Source organism: Agelaius tricolor, unplaced genomic scaffold, assembly GCF_023055355.1.
Source record: "Agelaius tricolor isolate 1412-34295 unplaced genomic scaffold, bAgeTri1.0.p SCAF_18, whole genome shotgun sequence".
In the NCBI taxonomy this organism is placed as follows: domain Eukaryota; kingdom Metazoa; phylum Chordata; class Aves; order Passeriformes; family Icteridae; genus Agelaius; species Agelaius tricolor.
Genome location: NW_027269278.1, coordinates 12212764 through 12233621, shown reverse-complemented (window position 1 = coordinate 12233621; position 20858 = coordinate 12212764). Strand labels below are relative to the sequence as shown.

Below are 20858 nucleotides of genomic sequence, written 5' to 3'. Positions count from 1 at the left end.
ATCTGACAAGTCACCATGTGGCACATGGCAGCAGTCTCTGGGGCAAGTGCAATGGCAAAAGCAGGGCAAATGCAGAAGAGATTCAGCAGTGTTTGTGCCTTTTCTCCTGGAGCCATCCAGGCCTTGTACCCACACACAAAAAAAAAAACAACCCAAGTCACTTGACCACAGTTTCACCCCCAAAATTGGAGATAATTTATTAAACTTTATCACTGACTGAAAAAAGTCACTAATGTCTCTTATAATAAGTTAATGTTCTTAACAGAAAAACCCCAAGCCATGATTACTGCATTTGCTCAGACTTAATACATTTACTTTAACAGTACGGTACTCAATAGGTTCCCCTTCACAGAAGGGAGTTTTCAACCACACCGCAAGCCTCAGAATCTTCCCCACTGCTCACTCAGACAAAATAAACTCCCAAGATGGCAACTTAACAGTCTGGCATCCTGCTTGTCTCCTGTGTGTGTCACAGCAAACACCAAACACTTTCACCACCAGCCATGGCCAAAGGGAGCTGCAGCAGTGGCAGCACAGCTTTGCAGCCACAGACCCAGGTGCTCCTCAGGTGTGCTGCACAGGCAGAGTCTGATCCTGACTCCTCTCAAGGGGCTGACAAAGCAACCTGGGCAGCAGGAGACTCCTCTAACCCCCAGAGTGCTGTGGGAACATGGGCAGGGCAGGTGTGACACCTGACAAAGTGATGAGATTGCACACGTGGGTGCAGCTCTGGTGACGCTGCATTCATCATTCCTCCTTGATCCCACAGACAACATTTGAGTGTCCCTCCCCTCTCCACAGCCACCTCCTGCACAGCACTTAAACCATCCTCCAACCCCTTGGCCGCCCTGGGGCTCAGTTCTTACCTCTCCTCTCACTGTACCTTTTGGCTTCTAAGTTATTAGTGCTCATGTGAAGGGACAAACAATTCTAGAAACTCCCTGCAGCCAAAGCACCCAGAATCCTGGACCAGGAGTGCAGCCTCCAGGGAGGTTCCCCAGATACAGCATGTTAAAGCAGCACAGCTCCTCCTTCTCATGACTCCTTGCAGCCAATGCTTGTGAGAGCTCTGCAAGTTTACCAAGCAGGAGTCAGTATCCTAAATTCACCTATTCAGAATGTTCTGGGGGAAACGTAGCCATCTACCGTTTATGCCTGGTCCCACACCCCCAGCCCTGCCACCAATAAGCACAAAGAAGTCAGCAAGCAAGATTCAGAATAAAATGACCTGTGTGTGCTTGACCACTCACACTCCCTGCTACCAGCAACTCCTCTCCCCTCTCCAGCTGCAGGGAGGGCAACATCCCACAGCCCTGAACAGCAGGTCCATCACATGCCTTGGAGGCAGCTGCAGCCTTCTGCAAGGGGGTGACAGACCTATGCTCACAGCAGCTATCACGATGCTATGGAAGCACAGAGCTCTTTGGTCAGTAACAGCAGTCAAAGCCACCAGCATCACATCTCCAACCTGTGGAGGTTGATAAAATAAAATAAAAAATAAACTCTCAAGCCAGACAGCTGCTAAAGCTGGCTCAGCCCACCCATCCACACAACCAGAGAGAGAAACCAACTCAGCAACCTCCATCCTCCTCCTGCTTCCCCTCTTCATCCTCCTCCGTCTCTGTTTTGATCTGGGCCACGCCGAGCCGGTAGAGCGCGTCACGGATCACCACCTCCCCGGGCTGGCAGCTCTGCACGATCTCCTGGATCTGCCTGTTGACGATTTCCCTGCTGGTGAGGAAGTCCATGAGGCGGTTGTAGAGGTAATAGTGCGTGGGGTTCTCGAAGGTGATGGGCCGCTGGCGCACGGTGCTGGTCCTGCTGTCGCCGATGGCGGCGGCGATGGCGCCGTAGGGCTCCAGCTCGCGGCACAGGGCGATGCAGCGGTGCCGGGCCGTGGCGTCCCAGGGGCTGCTCTGCTCCGGGCCCGCCTGCACGATGCGGCGCGCACAGGACTTGGTGATGGGGTGCTGCAGGGAGGGCTCAGCCACCGTCACGTCTACGCTGTAGTGCTGGTCCAGCAGCTCAGGGCAGGACACGTACTGGGGGAGACACACAGCAGGTGGAACAACAACTTCCCCGCAGCCAAGAAGATAAAATTACTGGCTGGCCAAACTCCAACCAACACTATGACCCAGGAGACACGGAGGGCTAAATGATCCAGGCTTCCTCTACATGCCACACTCCCTCCTCACTTGTGTGCCCTCAGATAATCCCAAGGCACTAGGAGCCATCTTTCTCTCCCACTTCTCAAGGAATAGGAGTAGTCTGAAAGAAGTGAGTTGCTGTGTCAAAATAAGTGACATGCTCCAAAGTTCATGATCTGAACTGTTACAATGCACTCCCAGCACAGCTCTTCCTATTAAGGACAATTAATCAAACAATCTCCTAATACATTCTGCTATGCTTAGGAGTGATGCCCTGGCAAAGCTTAAATCAGGAGACACTTATTAGGTCAAATTCACTCGTGGCAGTGCTCAAAACCAGGTTGGATGGGGCTGTGAGCAACCTGGCCTAGTGGAAGGTGATCCTGCCTGTGGCAGGAGGGTGAACTGGACGAGTTTTAAGGGCCCTTCATACCCAAACCATTGTGTGATTCTACAAAATTATCTTGAGCCACAATGCAGATTACATATGGGGGGTGTGTTAATTTTAATTTCCCTTGCAGCTTTTCCATGCTGGATTGGCAGAGCAGAGAGCAAAGACATAACTAACCGTTGGAGGTTCCATGGGGTCAGAGAAGCAGCCCTGGTTCTTCCCCCACATCTGGGAAGTCAGGCCAGGCCAGCAGAGGTCTGCACACAGTGCCACTGAAGAGGCTGAATCAACAACATACACTGGAGGCCAGTGACGTGAGGATACCAACAAGTCCACGTGATCCCGAGCATTTTCTCCTCTTACTATGTACTTGGAGCCACACACCACCTAGGGAAAAAAAATGATTGATATCAGCAGCACAATAAAACTGAAAACTTACAGAAAAAAAAATCTAGTCTTAAAAAAATACAGGTTCCTTCCAGGTATTGCAGACTATACAGTAACCAGACAGCTACTTTCTCTAAAGATACTCTGCTTCCTCCTCATACACATTCACCTTGTCATGGGGAATTTTCCAAGCCCTGAGGAACAGGTTTCATTCCCAAGGCTCAGAGAAGCCCATTCCATTGCTTCTATTCAATAAGAAAGTTCCATGCTGTTAAGTCAAATAATGAAGAGCCAAGGAAGAAAAAAAACATTGTGGCTCCAGTCTTCCCTACCTGATGTGGACACACTTTGTAGATTTTCCCTCCTGTGTGATGAGCAGAAGATGGTGTAATGCTTGTTCCATTCTGTACAAACTCATAGAGAGCCAGGAGGGAGTAGCAGAGCTCATCCTAGAAAAGACAGGTCCCAGAGAAATTGACTAAAATTAACAGACTCCTGCAGAGAGGGAAAAGGCAGCATGCAAGATCTCCCAAATCCTAATTTGCACTTCATCCAGTAACTTCCTAATCCCACACTCAGCAGTGTGAGGATGACAACCAATTACACAATGCTGAGCCAGTGACAAGGTAATTACAGGCTTCCTTTCTTCTAGCCCACAAAGGTTCAATTTATTTCACCATGTGTAAATTATCCTATAACCTGCTGGCACCCATCCCTGCCCTTAGTGCAGTCAGATGAGAAATTAATTGTCTAGGATGGCAAGAGTGGATGAGGGAAAGACACTGAAGAACAGCTCCACTCCTGCAGGCTTGTCTGTGGGCAAACAAGCCATTACCTTTGTATGTGATGCCTCCCAGGGGATGCCACACTGTGTCAGAAAGCTCTGCAGCTCTTCCTCACTGTAAGAGTTTATCAGCTCAGGCCTGAAGACTTCTTCTTGAAGGAGCCTCACCAAGGCACTCCCATTACCTGCAAAGGCAGGAAACAGGTCTCAGCACTCATTCTCAGGAAGGGAACTTACCAAAATAATTTCTTAAGAAGATGACAGAAGCAGAGATTGCACAACCCACAGCCAGCAAGAGAGAGCTGTGAACAGTCCTACACACAGAGCACGTCACAGACCACTTGTCTTGAGCCCTTCACTGCTGAGGTCACTCGACTGAGCCCAGCATAGCTGCAGACCCCATAAGCACTTATCTATCCTGTCATTTGTAACCTTTAAATGACTGATGGGAGGACAACCAAGTGAAGAAGAGCAGAGATAAATGTCACTGCAGCCTTTGGGCTGAACAGCTCCAGGCTCAGCCTTCACATCTCCCTGGTTCTTTCTCCGGAACTCCACTTCCACAAAAGCCCACACAGCTCTTCTGCAGCCCAGCTCTGAAGCAGCTGCAGCCCTGTCTGCAAAGCCAACTCACACACTTGCTAAGCTTGCAAAGCCAGTTTTCCTTCCTATACACAACACTTAAATTCTTAAGGGAACCAGGTGCTAACTCATCTTGGCTTTTAGATGTGAGATTATTGCTCTCACTGTTTCTTGCTCCATGCAACCAATATGCAGTGGATGTACTGAATGTTGACAACTCTGATCAGGACTAGCACACCACTCTCCTAGTTTTTTCTCAAGTTCTGCAAAAACTTATTCACCCTTTATTGAGATTGTAACACTGAGATACCAAGCACTACCAGTAACTTCCACACTCCAAATATCAGTCTAACATGAAACAAACATTGACTGGCATTCAAGATGTGCATGCACCCCTCTGCAATCAGACTCTACCTCACCTGGGGTGCAATGCTCTCATGTCCCCCATGTCTCAAATGCATCAGAGCCCACCAGTGCATCCAAACTTCACAGGAAAAGCCAAGCCTCAAGTAACAAAGTAGCCTGAGAACAGCTGAAATAACCTCAGTGTTCCTGTCTTTCCTCAGCACAAATGACTTTTAAAGTGTCATGCAATCAGCTATTCTTAATGTTAAACATCACCAAGACTGAAGTCACCAAAACATCAAGCACTCCCTTAATAGGCACAACCTGAGCCATTACCTGGCACTGGCTGTGCATGCAGGTTCTTGTCCTTCTCTGTATTGATCACCACTGCTCCTCTCATCAGTGGAGGGAAGAAAGGAGCAACAATAGAGGCATCAAACTTTGTGATGGGGATGCTAGAAGGAAAAGCCACCTGCTCAATCACCTCTGTCTCCATCGTGGACCAAAAGTCTTCCACATTCACTTCACTTGATGGCAAGTATTCTGGCCAAGTAAACTACAGAGAGAAAGAAAGAGTGGTCAAATACAAAAAACACAGTTCATTTAACAGCTCTGTGTCAGTCTCACTCATGGCATGAGGACTATCCAGGAGAGTGCTTAGCTCAAATATAACAAGATGATTTCAGTCTCCTAAAGCTTCCCACAACCACTTTGCATCAGGTAAGACTCAAAACTTGACCTATTTGACATAAAAGCCAGACATGCTACATTCTCCTACTAGTGCTTTTTTCCCCATTAGACAAGACAGCACTTCAGGGAAACTTGAGGAAAAAAGGAATGTGTTCATGTCAAAGGAAGAAGACCAAATTCAACAACTTCCATCCAAGGTTCCTCCTACCCAAGGCTGCTGGACAAAAGCTGTGGTCCAGGGACAAAGGATCTCGTTTTCCCTGAACTACACATCAACACCTCTAAGAGGAAGCACAGGCATTGCTGCACCAGCCACATCCTCTTGTCAGGCATCAGCAGAAAACCACTCACAAAGGTCTCATGTATTTATTGTGCATCATGAAGACCAGAGTCAGCAAAAAATCATTATGATCTGCTTTGAACACAAACAGGATGTGAGCTGTGGGAAAAACCTACCTCTATATTTTTCAGTGCTAGGACATTTTCCGTATTCCTCTGGGCTATTTCCACCTTGGGGGTTATGCCACAGATTCCACAGATCATATCATTGTAATCCCGGACTGTCAGGCATTCAAAAGCCCAGTAGCCATTGCACAGCAGCTCCTGGAGCTGAGCCTGCTCATCAGGGCTCAGGCTTTTATCTGAAAAGAGAACATGCCACTATTACAGTTTTCTCATCCTGAAGCCACTGGAGAGGTACTAGGGCTCTTCTACACAGGATAAAACCAAACCTGCCCTCCAGAGAATTGTTGCAAAGAACTGGTCATAGAGGTACTGTTTGGTTCAAGAAGTGGTTTAATAGAACCATACCACACTAAAATAGGTGAAGTTTGCCTTTTTATAACCTAACCATCATCATCAGGTCACATTTTGGTATATTATGGTAAAAAGCAAGAAGGAAAACTCACCAGTTTGCTCCTGAACAGAGTCAAGGATGTTGCCAACAGCCACTCTGGGATCCTCTCCAAGTTTAATATGGTTTCGGATTGCAAACAGAAGATCCAAGCTCACCAGCAATTTGTTACCCACATTGAAAAGGCCTGCAGTTAAAACAAGACAGTTATTGTCTGTAGGGTTCCAGATCTTCCTCACAAAGAAATTTATTCCTTCTTGATATACAACACACTCATGAGTACAGTTTAGAGGATAATGGAAACACAAACAGTGCTTCTGCACCTCTGAAATGCAGAGTTCCCTGCTGAAACATCAGATCCTTTCACAGACTTGTCTGTTGATTTTAAAAGCCACAAGGAACAACTGTCAATCCATCTCACTAGCCAATGCCATCAAACAGCACTCTCCAGAGATGTCTCTGACTATGATCTCAGGGGCTGCCTTGCAGAACTCAACATTTACAGACACCTACACCAGTGAATCAAGGCAAGGTCTTCCTCACCAGAACATTCATGTATTTTCACTCACAAATATAGATTTACTTGCAGAATAAGCAGAAGCAAATAAAAAATAATTCAAATTTAGTATACCAGGGAAGGGAACAAGCTTTTCTAGTGCCTGGACAATGCCCTGATACAATCCCAAGGCCTCCAAAGGGTTCAGACTGCAGTCATGCTGTATGCTCATATTTCTCCTACCTGTGTAAATGTCAGTGAAGCTATGGAGGGCCAGACACTGCAGGTTCAAGCACACTTTGACCTGAGCTGTAACCACCTGTAATCTATTGGCTGTCAGCAGCCAGCACTCCTGAGGACCAGCAAGGGAACTGCAACACACAACAACAACAAAAAAAAAAAACAGCAAACACTCTGAGTGAAGCCAATGGGTTTTTAGTCCAACCCTGCAGTAACTTCAGACATTCTAGTTGACATGAGTTCATTATTATGTAAATCTAAGCCAGCTCACCACATCATATCACACTAGAAAAAGTTACATTTTAAAACAGATTTCTCAGGCAAAGGCAGGTCACTGCTCACATTCTTTTAAAGAGCACTAGAGCATCCCTTCAGCTTCATACACTGGGCACCTACTATTGCAGAGGTGGAGAAAAACCAGGGCCCCAGATGTCCTGGGAGAAGTGGCTGTACCACTGCTGTGGTGATCAATAATCCACCAGCCAGCCTGTCCTGCACACAGAGATTCAGAAAGGTCTGCTCCTCTACAATGTAACTGACAAGGGGGGAGTTCAGACAGGAGAGTGCCAGTGGCTGAAATACTGCTGTCCACCTGAGAAAACAGGAATCAAAGCCAAAGTCACCTCCTTCCCACTGGCAGGGCTTCAATTAGAGCCTGTGCAGGCACATGGGAGAGTCCCATGTGCAGAGCACTGCAAAGCAGCCAGGCACAGACAAGGATTTACAATGCACAGGTTGGTAAGACCCATGGTGAGGGACAGGGTGTGAGACTGCTCTGTTCTGAAAACAATACAGAGCATAAAAAGTAACTCTTCTGGAAAGATCTCAGTTAGTGCAAGCCTGACCAAAGCAAACGTCCATCCTTCGTATCAAGAATTTTTTTGTGGAAGAAAGAAACACAACATTAAACTCCCTGACATTTTGCTGTAGGAAAAATCTTAGATCATATTTTCAGAAACAGGAGAATGTCTGCCAGACTAAGGGAAGAGATATCCTACAGGCTTTCATTTAAATCTAGTTAAGGCAATCTAGCTTATTTACTAAAAGTTTCCTTAAGTCCTTCAGGTTTCAATTTGGATATTTGTTCCAAAAAGCATTCACTCAAGCACACACTAAGAAGTGAAAGGAATGAAAATATCATAAGCAAAAAGACCCACACAGGAAATACTCAGACCAGCGAGAGAGAGAAAAAGGAAATCACACAATGCCATCTATAAACACACAAGTTTTCCTCTCTCAGCCTCGAAGCATCAGAATGGAAAACAAAGAGAGGATGACTAATGAAAATACTCTGTTTCAATAAGAAAAAAGTTACATCTGGACTTTGCAGTCACTCTTTGATCCTGCCAAACCCTTTCCACACACATCTAGCTTACTCAGTGTCACTTTCACCAGCTTCACTACCAGGGGCCAAAGCAAATATTATTTCAGGCAGACTCAGAACAAAGAAAATCAGCACGAGTTTGAAAGAATCAAAATGCAAAGCAGAATCTTACTTGTGTCCCCCTTTGAACAAGGGGCTGTTACAGAGGAGGCACTGCACGCACGGAGACTCGTAGTAGTTGGACCAGGAGGTCTGCTCGATGGTCACCGTCTCCTCACTCACGTTGGACAGGATGAGCCTGGAGCTGTTGAGCTCGTGGATGAGGGTGAAGATCTCTGCCAGCTCGGACTCGTTCTCGGGGATCTGCATCACCTTGCGCAGCAGCTGCAGCGTGGACTGACGCTGGGTTTCCTTCTGCAACGGCGTCAGGGGCTCGCTGGTGTTCAGCACGCCCGGCTGACCTGCACTGACCTCCTAGGAAGCAGCACAGCCAAACAGGCAAGCGTGGGGATGAAATATTAAGCCCAAAGAAGTCATAAAGGTAGCAGAAACACAGCAGCCTTTGCACTCAGTAAACCCAACTTCTACTCTACTGCTGAATCATTGATTCCACTTCAAGCTCAAATTACTTTAACAAAAATAGTTTATTACAGCCCAACTCCTGCACTGCCAAACCATCAGAGATTGGCCATTAAACTGTTAAGTGCAGGGATTGGGGATCCAGAAGGTGAGGATAACCACCAACAGGTACACTTCAATAACCCTCATCACTTGAACCTCCAGTTATCACTGTCTTTCTCCACAGGCTATCAGGGCAGGCTCAGGGCAGCCTGCACAGCTCTCCAGAAGCTGGAGGAATCAAGGAACCAATAGAGAACTGGGGCTGTGATACACAGAACACACTAATCAATAACAATTGATGGGTCTACAGTGTACCCTTCTCCAACACATACCATCACAACAAAATGCACAAACACAGGAGAACCAAACTCCAGGTTGTGCCAGGAGAACAGAGAACCCAAACAGGCTGGTCTGTCTAATCCCTCAAACTCTTCTGTCAACATTTCAACCTGGTTTTATGACTAGTCCAGCAATGAGATAAATGATCAGTCAAAAGCCCAGAGACAACACTGAATTGTGCGACAGGAATGTTAAACAGATCTACAACCAGAAAAAAAGACAAAACCTAAATGAGGAAGAGACAAGCCACATGCCTCTCAGAATGGAAGCTGAGCTAAGCACACTGCTGTTCCTTACACAGCTGTTTGTGTGAGTTTCACACAGGCCATCTCTGTTTGTTTGTGTTTTTAAAGAAAAAACAAAACCACCACCAAACAAAGTTATGTTCTTCAAAATAAAAAAAAGGGCAAGTGGATGAGTCATTACTACACAGACTAAAATTCTGTCTATTTGCTGAGTAGGCATTTCAGCTAAGAGCAGGAAAGGTCCTTTTTTCATTTATTGTTTTAAAAACATGACAATTCAGTATGAGAAAAGATAACCTCTGAAACTGCAAAAGCAAAAAAAAATAACCCCAGAATTAATTACATCCACATAGAACAGCAGACAACTGAAAACATACTTATACATCAGAAAAAAAAATCCCTACATACAGAAATAAATTCAGGTTGGAAGTAAAATTGCTCTACAAACCCTTAAAAACAGGAAGCTCTAATACAAGATGTACCAACTTAACTGCAACCAGCCCCAAACTGCTCACAAAGCAGAGCATACTTGGGAGTTTCTTGATGAAGTCTGAAGTTCAACAAAGCTGACACAGCAATGTGGTGACTTCAGGGTCGATTTTCCCAGCATGTGCTGATACAATAGAAGGATTTTTAAGTTGAGGAGACACCCAGTGGTAGCAATGGGTGTGCTCAGACTCTCTCAGCCTGAAGCACCACTGCTAAAGGAATTCAACAAACATCACCACAGATATTTTAAATAGGAACCATTCTGTCAGAAAAGTTTATCATAATGAAAAGGAAAAAAAAAAAAAAGCAAAGCTCACAACAGACATGTGATAAAACAAGCCAACTTGAACCTTACCAGGGATTTTGCTGTTTTCTCAGTCCTGTCTTTGGCAAGGTTGTATCCACAGCTTGGGCAGATGCGTGGCTTGTGCCTGTTAGTATACACATAACTGCAGGAGGGGTTCTTGCATTTCCCTCTGCCACGTGATGTTGCTAATCCCAAATCCTGAATGACACAAAGGAGATGTTTGCTGACCTTGACTTTTAATAGCTGGGCTCCATGATCTTAAAGGTCTTTTCCAGCCTGAATGGCTTTATGATTCTAAGCCAACAAGATTCTAAAAAAGATTATTATATGTTTTATCTCCACTTTATAACATCTTGTTTAATCAATAGCAAGCCCTGTCACTTTGCACAGAATCCTGTAAGTAGCACTTAAACATTCTGGGGCCAGTTCTCCAGATCAGAAGCACATTAAATTCATTCAGAAACCCCTGATCCTCCCTGCTAACTCAAGGAGGGCATGGGGATTCTGCATGGGGACATGAGTTAAAATCCATCTCTTAACAAGGCCCTGCACAGCCATCCTGGACTAGGTCTAGAGATGACATAAAGCACAGATTATTTCATGTTAAAAATGAAATGTATTTGTGCCAGTCAGTAAAACAGAAGTCCCATATCATCCTCATCCCAGAGAGGACACTCCCTGTGGCAGAAGTGAAATAGTTTTCCACACTTTGAAAAATTCTCACCAAAGTTACGGTGCAACTGTACTTGTAGGAAGGGAAGATGTCTGGCTTGACCTCCACAACTTTAACCTGAGATGCCCTGCTTGTCACAGAACTGTGGAGCTAGAGATTGAAAGCAGAAAAAACAACACCCATCAGACACCTATTACTAAATACATGCACCAATATCAATATCTATTAGCATTACTGCCGCTAAGAGATTGATTAATGTCCATTTAATATCCCAAATACCATAAGACACCATTTTGCATGCAAAGGCAATACAATTCACAGATTCATTTCAGCACCTTGGCATACTGAGTCATATTTTATGGGTGAAAAGCTCAGTATTCAATATTGCATGTCAGATTATCAAAGCACCAGCAGATCCTTAATGCATCTTCTGGAAGTAGCTGGGAGGTTCCCAAAGTAACCAACAGCAGGATTGTCCAACAGCATCTCTCAGCTCAGCTCCCACACTCAGCCACCAAGCAGTCATTCTGCTATCCAGCCATATCATAAAAACAGCCACTCACAGATCTCATCATCATAAGGCAGATACATTTTTTGTTCTATTTCTCACTCAGGTCATATCACTCACCTGAGAGAAAAAAGAAAAAACCAAAAAACCAAAACCACAAACAAAACCCTCCCCCCAAAAAATTCATGAAAATAGTTTGCATTTGAAGAACAACCTTTTGCTCCTCAGCAGTTGGTGGCTGCAGAACTGACTGGCCCAACTGTTTCAGTGTACTGGGCTTCAAGCCTGATGTTCTCACAGGGGAATGCTTGTCTAGAAGGAGGAAAGAGATGCATCAGGTTAAATGTAAGAAAACAGGTTCTGTTTCTTTCTGACATCTTAGTTAAATGCCACTATAGTCATGTGAGATCTTTCCTCTGAGCTTGAAATAACCCAAGCAGGTGTTTCATGGCCCATTTACTCCATTCAGGCAGAGACAAACTGTTTTTTTCCTAGCATTGGTAACCACCTCCCCTGAAACCTATCTTATTATTGGCAGACACCACTTCAGCAAGGTGAGGAAAGACAACAGCTCCCAAAGCACACAGAGATGCTGCTTTTACCAGTACTTGCAAAGGCCTGCCTGCTGCTCAGCTGCTCCGTGCTGGCTTCTCTCCCCATGATGGCTGGAGCAGGCAGAATGGCTCGCATGGGTCTGGCTGCAGCCAGCAAGGAGGGCTTGGGTCTTGGTTTGCTCTTTGCTTCTTGTCCCTTGTGTGTAGCAGCTGTTGCATCAATTCTGAAAAATAAGAGCTACAAGTGGAAAAACATTCCATCTATTTCCCCTCAGCTTCAGTTTTCCTCTTTTCCCTGAATTGTGCTTTGTTACCACACTAACCACAGCTATTGCAATAGAAAGAGAGACAGTGCTAAGGCTGCATCTGCCCTGTGACTACAATCTGTCATTTAAAGAAAAATATTAGTTCTGATGGACAAAGACTCAAAGGAACAATCCTGAACTGGCATAAAACAGCAAACACAGTAAGTCTTACAGGAAGCACTGCCAACAGCCTTCAACTTCTGGGACTAGTCCCATGAGCACACAATAGGCATCATATGCTCCCATAACACATGGAAAACTGACTCACCCCACCACTGGCTTTTTCACAGAGGCATTTGGACTCAACACCTCAGAAGATGTGGGCATCCCCAGCCCTACACTTCCTTTCTCTGCCTGCTCTGAAGAGGTGTCTGCTTGCTGCTGGGCACTCCTCCTGTCTTCAGCAGGCACATTATTTGGGAGAAAGTGGTCCTCAGAGATGATCACTTCCTCCCACTCCATCTCAGGCATCTGCCCTCCACCAGGCACAGCACTCAGCAGCTGGCTGACAGCTTCGGAGCTCTCCAAGGCAGACTTGGAGGAACTCTCGCTGGCGGCCGTGGGTTCTGTGAGGGCTGACTGCTGACCTCTTTTAGCTGCTGGAGTTTTAAGAGAGGTGCCTGAATTTGGCTCAGATTTGCTTTTTGGTTGCTTTTCCTGGAAACAAGGAGAGAGTCACATTTCAGAGCTTTCAGCTTTCACAGATAAGCAAGTCCCCTGCACATATGCCATGTTTGCCGTGGCCTATTTAATGTTGGCTCAAAACAGCAGAATTCTAAGTGTTTAAGCAGTGAATTGTATGGGAGTAGACAGACAGCATCTCCTACAACAGCAAAGGCCCTGCTAACATTGTATCTGGCCTCTTGGCCCTTCATGTATTATTTTTAGACATTGTTTACTTTGAAGAATCAATCTTTCTTAAACTCCCTAAAATATCACCATTAGCATCAACACCACAAAGTCACCCACCAAGGGCCCACCTCCTACGCTCCTCTTTCCTGGCTTCAGCTCTCTGATGCTTAATAATGTGGAAGAACAGACAGCAATCAAAGGGAATTAAGATAGAGGATCTGCATCTTTTGGATATAAGCTTTCAAAAAAGCAAGCATGTGAGCCAACCAGAAAACAGGATTATTTAGGAAAATTTTCTGACTTTAAGAAAAATGTTAGTTCCAAGACTAAGGCTACAAAAATCATTGCACTGGAATCAACAAAGGTACAATGAACACTAAACTGGAATATGGAAAAATATATCAGAAATGGAATCCAGCACACCAGAGTGAGTCTGAAAGACAAAAAGGAAAGCTCCCTCTAAAACCTTTCAGGTTCTAACCAGAGTAGGCTTGAACAGCAGCAGACATGCCATGCTCAGGCAGAATCCAGAAATACTTTTTGCATTCAGCCATCTCTCTACATCAGCAAGTTTACCAAACAAAAGCAAAGATGTCACCATCACTATTTGTACCCTACCACACAGGAAGCTCAGCCTTCAGTTCAGACACCACAGAGTCTGCAAGCTGCCCAAAAGAGTTTCATCCCTGAATGTTTAATGGATCCAGACACAAAACAGAGGAGGTTCAGAACAAATCCACATAAAGCCACTGAATGTCAATGCCAATTTTCACACTGAGAACATCTTTTTAATTGTGCCTGAGGAGTCTTGCTTCAGACAGAAATGCACATCTGTTCAGAGCTGACTAATTACCAGGATAGTGCCAAGGTTTAAGGATCAAGTGTGTTTTTCTATACACAGCTAGCAGAGATGCCAATAACTTAAGCAGAGTAGGCATCATGTGGAGAAAGACTTTTCCACTCAGACAGGCTTTACAACTCTACCAACACCTGGAAACTTCCTTCCAGTCAGTGGTCAGAACACCATGATCAGGCACATGGCCATGAGACAACAATACCCAACAGCACTTCAGCTTCCACTAGATCAACTTTATTAACAAGCTCCTAAAGGATTGTTAATGGAGAGTTGTTCCTCCTCTCTGTTAAAAAAACAATGTTGAAAGACCACAGAAAACAAAATTTGTCGGAAAACTTCAAATGCTGATATTAATTACCACAAAACAGCTTCCCAAGCTTAGTTTGGGCTGTAGCAGGAGGAACAGGCAATGCCTTCCAGTCACAGGAGTTGTGCAGGCAGAGGGCCAGAAGCATGTGTATCCTCTCAATGAGAGATATTTTAGCAAATGCAGCCCCATCTATCTCATATAACAGATATGAGCAGCATCTTTACCCAAGCTGTGGTGATTTGAAGTCTCACCTTGGCCAAGTGTCCTCTGCAACAGTGACTTGCTCCAGCACATGCACTGGAACACGAGTGCAGGGATCATTTCTGGTGTATCTGACCTCCTGTGCTAGATCTACAGTCTAGAAGTATCACAGGCATTCACAAAACCAGCACTTTTTGTCTCAAAGTCAGGAAAAGAAAGACAAATTTACCTTTGGGATCCATTTCCCTCCCAGGAAGTTCCCACATGTTGGGCATTTTGGTGGCTTATGCCTGGTGACATAAGTGAAGGAACAGCCAGGATTGGTGCAATTTCCATGTCCCCTGCGAGTATAGGTGGTTGTCTGAAACAAGAATTGTCAAGAATTTGTCTACAGACCTGAAAACCACAAAGCTGTGTTGATCACTTCTTTTTCCTCATAAGCACCTTACAAATGCTATATGGCAAATCACCAGCCTTCCACTATTATTCATTTTACTGAACAAACACCACACAGCTGGGTCAGCACCAGGTGAGTCAGCACCATAACGACTGTGAGTCTAAATGCTCAGTCTACACAATAGCCTCTGGAATTACCTGAATTTAGATTTAGATCAACCTGCAGAGCAGAGATGAACAATGCACATAACCTCCTGGAGAAACTAATCTTGCATTTACAGTGATGGGAAAGTTCTTTTTGAGCATGAAAAAGTCACAGTAAGATGGCATTAAAATGCTTCTAACAGCAATCCACAGTAAGACAAGATATGATTAACACTCATGACAACACAGCAAAAAGACTTGAAGAGAAACACTCGTGATGCAAAGGCAGTTTTGTCAGTAACTTGGTGCTGTATGGGATGGTCAAGTGTTCCTGGTCCTTCACTGTAACTTGCTATGAACTACTGAAACACGAGCAGCATCACCAGGCACTATTTATACAAACAACTAAAGTAGGACATGTCATCTGTGCCAGGACAACTGCAGCAACACACTTGAGTTTTTGTCAGCACAGCACTTCCAATATCCTGTTCTCAACACTCCCGAGGGAGCTGTTGTACTGTAGCTCCCTAACTAGGTACAGATTTTTTCTAGAACTGCAAGTGCTGCTGTCAAGGAAATGAGTCAATTTTAACCAGATCCTTCTCAGGCATAAAAACCCGAGGTATTTCCATTCTCCCCAGGACAACTGGAAGAGCATCACACTATACACCACTATAAATATCTGCAGTGTTCTACCAGCTGGAAGCATAGAGAACCTGGAAAAAAGATTTGATGCTAGCTTACATAACAGAAGGAGCTGCAGTACTGACTGTACAATGAACTCCCAAAATGGCTACAAAAACACAGGTGGCTGGAGTGGTTAGATCAGTGAAATAATACTATTCTTCCTCATCCAGCAGGCCACACAGCCTTTAATATGGCTTCTCAAAACCTCAGGTCATTGCTCCCCTCCTGCCAAAGCACAAGCTTTGGAGTTCATGTTTTCCTGCCATAAGAGCAGATCCCTGCCCTCAAAGGGATGGACATTGCTTTTTATAAAGAGAAATATGCACCCAACTAGTGGATGTAGATGGCTACACAGGAACTGCTGTTGGCCAGATGTGTTGTGATAGCTTTATCTACTCCACCTGTTTCCAAGAATTCCCTGAGGAAGAAGACAGAAAAAATGGGCCCTGTAAGACACTGTAGAAGTCAGAGATCCTCTTAGCCTATGCAAGACATAACACAAGGGACAAGAAATACATCGAGTGATACAGCAGCTCCAAATTGGATTATTTTTAAAAACTGAACCATGAGCAAATCCCTCCCTCTAACATCTTTAAGAGAAATCTATGACAATACATCCAAACTTTAACATACCATACAAGACTCTGAATTTCTTACCAATTTAATTGATGCTGGGTTCTCCACAACAGAGTGAGCTGGCAAAGGTAACATGATAAACTGTGTTGCAGGTGTGGAGGAGCTACTCTCTTCAGTATCCTAAAATGAAATCAAAGGGAAAATACATGCAGAAAACAAGACATGGTGACCTGTATCCCTCCCTCTCATGAAGATTAATGTGTCTTAAGGAGTGATGATACCAGAATACAGAATAGAGCAGCAATCATTTCAAAAGCAACAGCCTTACCAGATGTACTCTGGAAATTACCAAACTCCTCAAACAAAACAGAGAATCCAACTCTTCACAGACTAAAGTTTCTATGACGGATCCCTAAAACTCCAGCTTAAAAGGACTCCCTTCTAGCTCTCTAAAACCAGGAAAACAGCTATCAGGAGAACAGCAGTAGCATTTTTTCTCACCAAAATCTTGCAGTGCACCTGCAGAACCCAATTACTGGGACTGCAATACCTCAAATATTGTTATAACAAACAATTAAAAGAACTCAGTCATGTTAAGACAATTGATATCACCACAGGGCTGAGTCAATCTGCAAGCAGAGACAACTCAGTCAAGGAGTTACTTTTATATCATTCATTACAAAAAAAAGTTTTTGTTTCTCTCAGCATTGAGCATCAGCAAGTTGGGCAATGAGAGGATCTCAAGTAAAATGGGGGAAACAGCACCCAGATGTTTCAGGTGAGAACTGGCAGGAGCCTGAGTGTCACTGGACAAACTTACCCTCCCAGTGACCACAGTCACCACAGACACCCCATCGGGCACCTGGGGACGGGCCACAGCAATGCCCCCATTGGAGATGTCTGTGGAGCTGCTCACCAGCGTCTCCTCAATAACCACTCGCGCTGCCTGGTACGGCTGCCCTTCTATTTCCAAAGAAGTCTCATCCAAGAGGATCTCCCCAGCCACTTTCTCTGTCACAGGCCCAACATAGTGAGAGAGAACCTCTGAGGTAACAGCTTCTTCTGCAGCCTCGGGCTGGGCAAAGGCTGCTGTGTCCTCTGCCAGCCCCTCGATGGCGATGCAGGGCTCCGAGACGCTGGCCTGGCCCGAGTCCACGGAAAGGATGCTCTGCACGGTGTCACGGGGCACACTGGTGACATTCCTGGGAGGTGCCAAGCCTTCAGATGCTGCTGGGCTCTGTGTCACACACAGCTCCAGAGATTGCCTGCTCCTGTCCTCCTGAAGAGTGGTTTTGGGAATAATGATATAATCGGAGCGAGGAAGAATCTTGCGGAAGCCTGGAATGTCAGGGATTACTGCAGTTCGAGTGGATGCCCTGGAGTTCTGTGGGCAAAAGCAGAGGATGGAATAAATGAAGACGAGAAAAGGAAGAGATTCAGTTCTCAATCCTGCTGTTTTAGTGCCTAAGGTTCAAACAGTTTCCTGTAGTTTGCTGGGAATTTCTCCACACGACAGAGCCTGCAGAATCCCGTTCAGTCCTGGTTTTATCACCCACTTTACCGACACTCACTCTGATGAAAGGGCACAAAAAAACCTGCCATGAGCAGGTACCAGGCATATCCATCCTGTATTACAAACCATCCTCCCTCAACTGAACAGAAGGCAAAGGCAAAAGGCAGTGGCCTCACTGGCTTCTCTAAAGGCTGCCCTGAGCAAGGATACAAACTGGAATCTGCAGTAAAATGACTCCCACACAGAGCTATGTAAGCAGGGAACTGCCTCTCTTCTCAGCAGCCAAGGAACTTCCAGAAAGACAACTCACCGGGTCCAGCCCCTCTTTCTCTAGCTTGGCCTTTTCCAAGTAGTAGCTCTTTTCAGCCACACTGAGCAATCTCCAGCTCTCACTGATCTTTTTGTTGATTTCAGATTGAGGGAGGTGTGGAAGCTCTTGTTGTACTTTCAAGTAAATATCATAATAGTAGAGAAGGTAAGCAGATCTGAAACACAACCAGAAATTGAAATATTAAGGTCGTTCTATATAAATTCTTTGGGGAAAAATAAATCCACAAGGTTTAGCTTTGTGTCAAGGTCATGTGACAAGCAAGTTACATTTAATTTTATTTGCAAATGCATATTTTAACCAAATTAAAACTCTCTCTCTGGGGAGAACCTCAGAAGAAAAAGAGAACCTCTGAGGAACAGCCTAAGGCAAATTATTCTGCGGTAAACAAACTCTAAACTGAGCAACAGTGGCACCTGTAAAGAATGTCTGAGCAGGCCCAAAGTGCCAAGTTGATATTTGATAAACAATGTTTTACACTATGAAGTGTTCCAAGTGCACTGCAAAGTCCAATCATGTCAGAAACAGGGAAAACTGCTCCCACACCCTACAAAGGAACTAAATGAAGGCAGAAAGAACTTACCGAGGCTTCTTGGCTTTTTCTCCATGATCACCAGTACTTTTATGTTTCTTCTTCTTCTTGGATGGCACCGGAGAGGTGTAAGTGTAAGTGCTCTCTATCTCCTCCATCACCACCGTGACCTCAGCGCCATCATAGGGAGCCTCCATGGCTAAAACACACGGTCTGTGTTATGCTCTTGCCAAGTTATACAACGTTTCTCCCAACAAATAGGGCTTTTAATCACTTCAGTAAACTAACAGCACTGTTGGCATCTAAGTCTGACTCTAATTAAAACAAGGTAACTATGTGTTCTCTATTTATCTACTTTTAGAAGGAAACTTCTATTTCTACAACTTCAATACCATCAGTTGGGCACAGATACATTCATCTGCATTTCCACAGCTGTAATTGCAAGGGGAGCTCTCAGGTCAGTTTGGTGACCCAGAGGAGCCGCACACTCAGAAGAGCTGCCTGCGACAAGGTGTCACATCAGGGCCACAATGCAGAGACACGGCCGGAGACTGCGGGAGCCGGGAGCCCCGCAACCCTCACCCACCGCCAGCTCCCCGTGCTCCCCGCTCGACAGCGGTGACGGACGGCTCTGGGAGGCGGAGAGGCCATAAGGGATAAAGGCAGCAGCACCTGCGGCAGCACAGGCCCGGCAGGGCCCACACCTCGGCCCCGGCAGCCGGTGATGCCGGACGAGCCTCGGGCCGTTACCCCCAGCCCCGTCTCCTCCGCACCGCCCGAGGCCAAGCGGAGCGGCGCGGCTCTCTCCGGACCTGCCAAACGTTTCCGCGGTGCCCTCCCAGGTGTCCCCACTCACCGGACAGCCCCGCGGCCGCGCGGGCGGACAGGCGGCGAGCTGTGGTCACGTTCCCGCCGGGGCGCGGCGGCGTGGAGGAGGCAGCGCCGGGGCCAGGGGCCGGCCGCGCAGGGGGGAGCGTGCGTGCGGGCGGTGCGGGGCGGGCGGGCTGTGCGGGGCGGGCCGCCCCGGCATGCTGGGCCGGCTGCGGGCCGGGCCCGGGCGGAGCGGGGCTGCACCGGGGCCTCCGCGCCGGGGCCGCCGCCGGAAGTGACCGCGGAAACGGCGTCCGGGGCATGGCGGAGCGGGATGGCGGCCGGGAGGGGTCACTCTTCCTGCGCGTGCGCCGTGAGGAGACGGTGCGCACGTGCGCGGTACCCGCCGTTTTCCGTGAGGGCGGCGGCGCGCGAGGGTGGGGCGGGGCACGGCACGGCACGGCACGGCACGGCACGGCACGGCACGGCACGGCACGGCACGGCACGGGCCGTGAAGCGCGGCGCAATTAATGCTTAATTAGCGCTTAATCAGCGCTTAGTTTGTAACGGGCTTGGGCCCAGCAGTGGGAGTGCGTTCTGCAGGAATAGCATCGAGCTCTTCGGTTCATCAGTGCGTGCAATTGTCAAAAATAGATTTGAAACTGTTGTAGAATAGTTGATAATTGCTAAGCATTGTTACTCTGGTTGTTATATTGTTAGAAGGGTCGTTATAAGAAATAGGGTACTCAATGTACCGTGTTACATCTCAGTAAAGTGCACCATGAGCCAGCCTGGACAGAGCTGTAATGGCCAATCAAGGCCTAAAACCTTCATGGAAATGAAGGATCCAAACAGAAACCAATCCAAAGGGACAAAAAACAGGATAAAAAGGAGCATCTGACCCAGTGAACCTGTGCCACTCCACAGGGGACATCACTGCCCAAGGAAACCCAGCACTGCAGCATCCTCAACGGGAATGCTCCTGCTCAGCCTGCAAGCCCCCATCCTTTAGGCCTTTTTTTATTTTAATAAATGCTGAAATCACTTTAGTACCAGGAGTGTGTTCCCGTTTGTGCGCTGTCTTCACGTGCTCCTCCCTTCTGTGCTCCTTGGAGCAGCGCTCCAGGCCTGGCCCTTCCCCTGGTGGAGCGCAGCACCTCGGGGCAAAGCGCTGCTCCAGGCTCCGGGGATGGCATCCAGCAATCACAGAATCGTTTAGGTTGAAAGAGACCTCTGAGATCACCGAGTCCAGCCCATAACCCAACACAACGCCACCATGTCAAACAGACCATGCGTCTGCCATGTCCAGTCTTTCCTTAAACACCTCTGAGGATGGTGACTCCACCTCATCGAGCAGCCCATTCCAGTGTCTA

At 46.5% G+C, this 20858-nt stretch overlaps 1 protein-coding gene across 3 annotated transcripts; it reads right to left on the bottom strand.

Annotated features, from left to right (window-relative positions):
* Positions 1–166: 166 nt before the first annotated feature.
* HMGXB3 (HMG-box containing 3) lies at positions 167–19812 on the bottom strand. Of its 3 annotated transcripts, none has more exons than XM_071443359.1 (20): positions 19532–19812; positions 18727–18874; positions 18126–18300; positions 17219–17686; positions 16384–16482; positions 14729–14860; positions 12549–12937; positions 12024–12199; positions 11636–11733; positions 10965–11063; positions 10289–10438; positions 8412–8713; positions 6919–7046; positions 6235–6366; positions 5783–5967; positions 4973–5192; positions 3761–3894; positions 3258–3374; positions 2716–2925; positions 167–2042 (listed from the first exon to the last, which is right to left on the bottom strand). In XM_071443359.1, exons 1-20 carry the CDS (start codon positions 19806–19808, stop codon positions 1572–1574), a joined length of 4110 nt encoding a protein of 1369 aa, XP_071299460.1. In that variant the 5' UTR covers positions 19809–19812; the 3' UTR covers positions 167–1571. The 3 variants fall into 3 exon arrangements, with proteins under 3 accessions (XP_071299460.1, XP_071299458.1, XP_071299459.1); XM_071443357.1 differs by having other exon boundaries at positions 17123–17686; positions 19532–19811; XM_071443358.1 differs by having other exon boundaries at positions 12030–12199; positions 17123–17686; positions 19532–19811.
* Positions 19813–20858: the final 1046 nt, after the last annotated feature.

Excerpts from the sequence above, each read along its gene's own strand:
- HMGXB3 (XM_071443357.1), bottom strand. The coding sequence starts at position 19,808 with ATGCCCCGGACGCCGTTTCCGCGGTCACTTCCGGCGGCGGCCCCGGCG. Across the intron at positions 17,687-18,125 it reads AGAAAGAGGGGCTGGACCCG|AACTCCAGGGCATCCACTCG; the intron begins GTGAGTTGTCTT and ends TTTTGCCCACAG. Across the intron at positions 3,375-3,760 it reads GGGAGGCATCACATACAAAG|GATGAGCTCTGCTACTCCCT; the intron begins GTAATGGCTTGT and ends TGTCTTTTCTAG.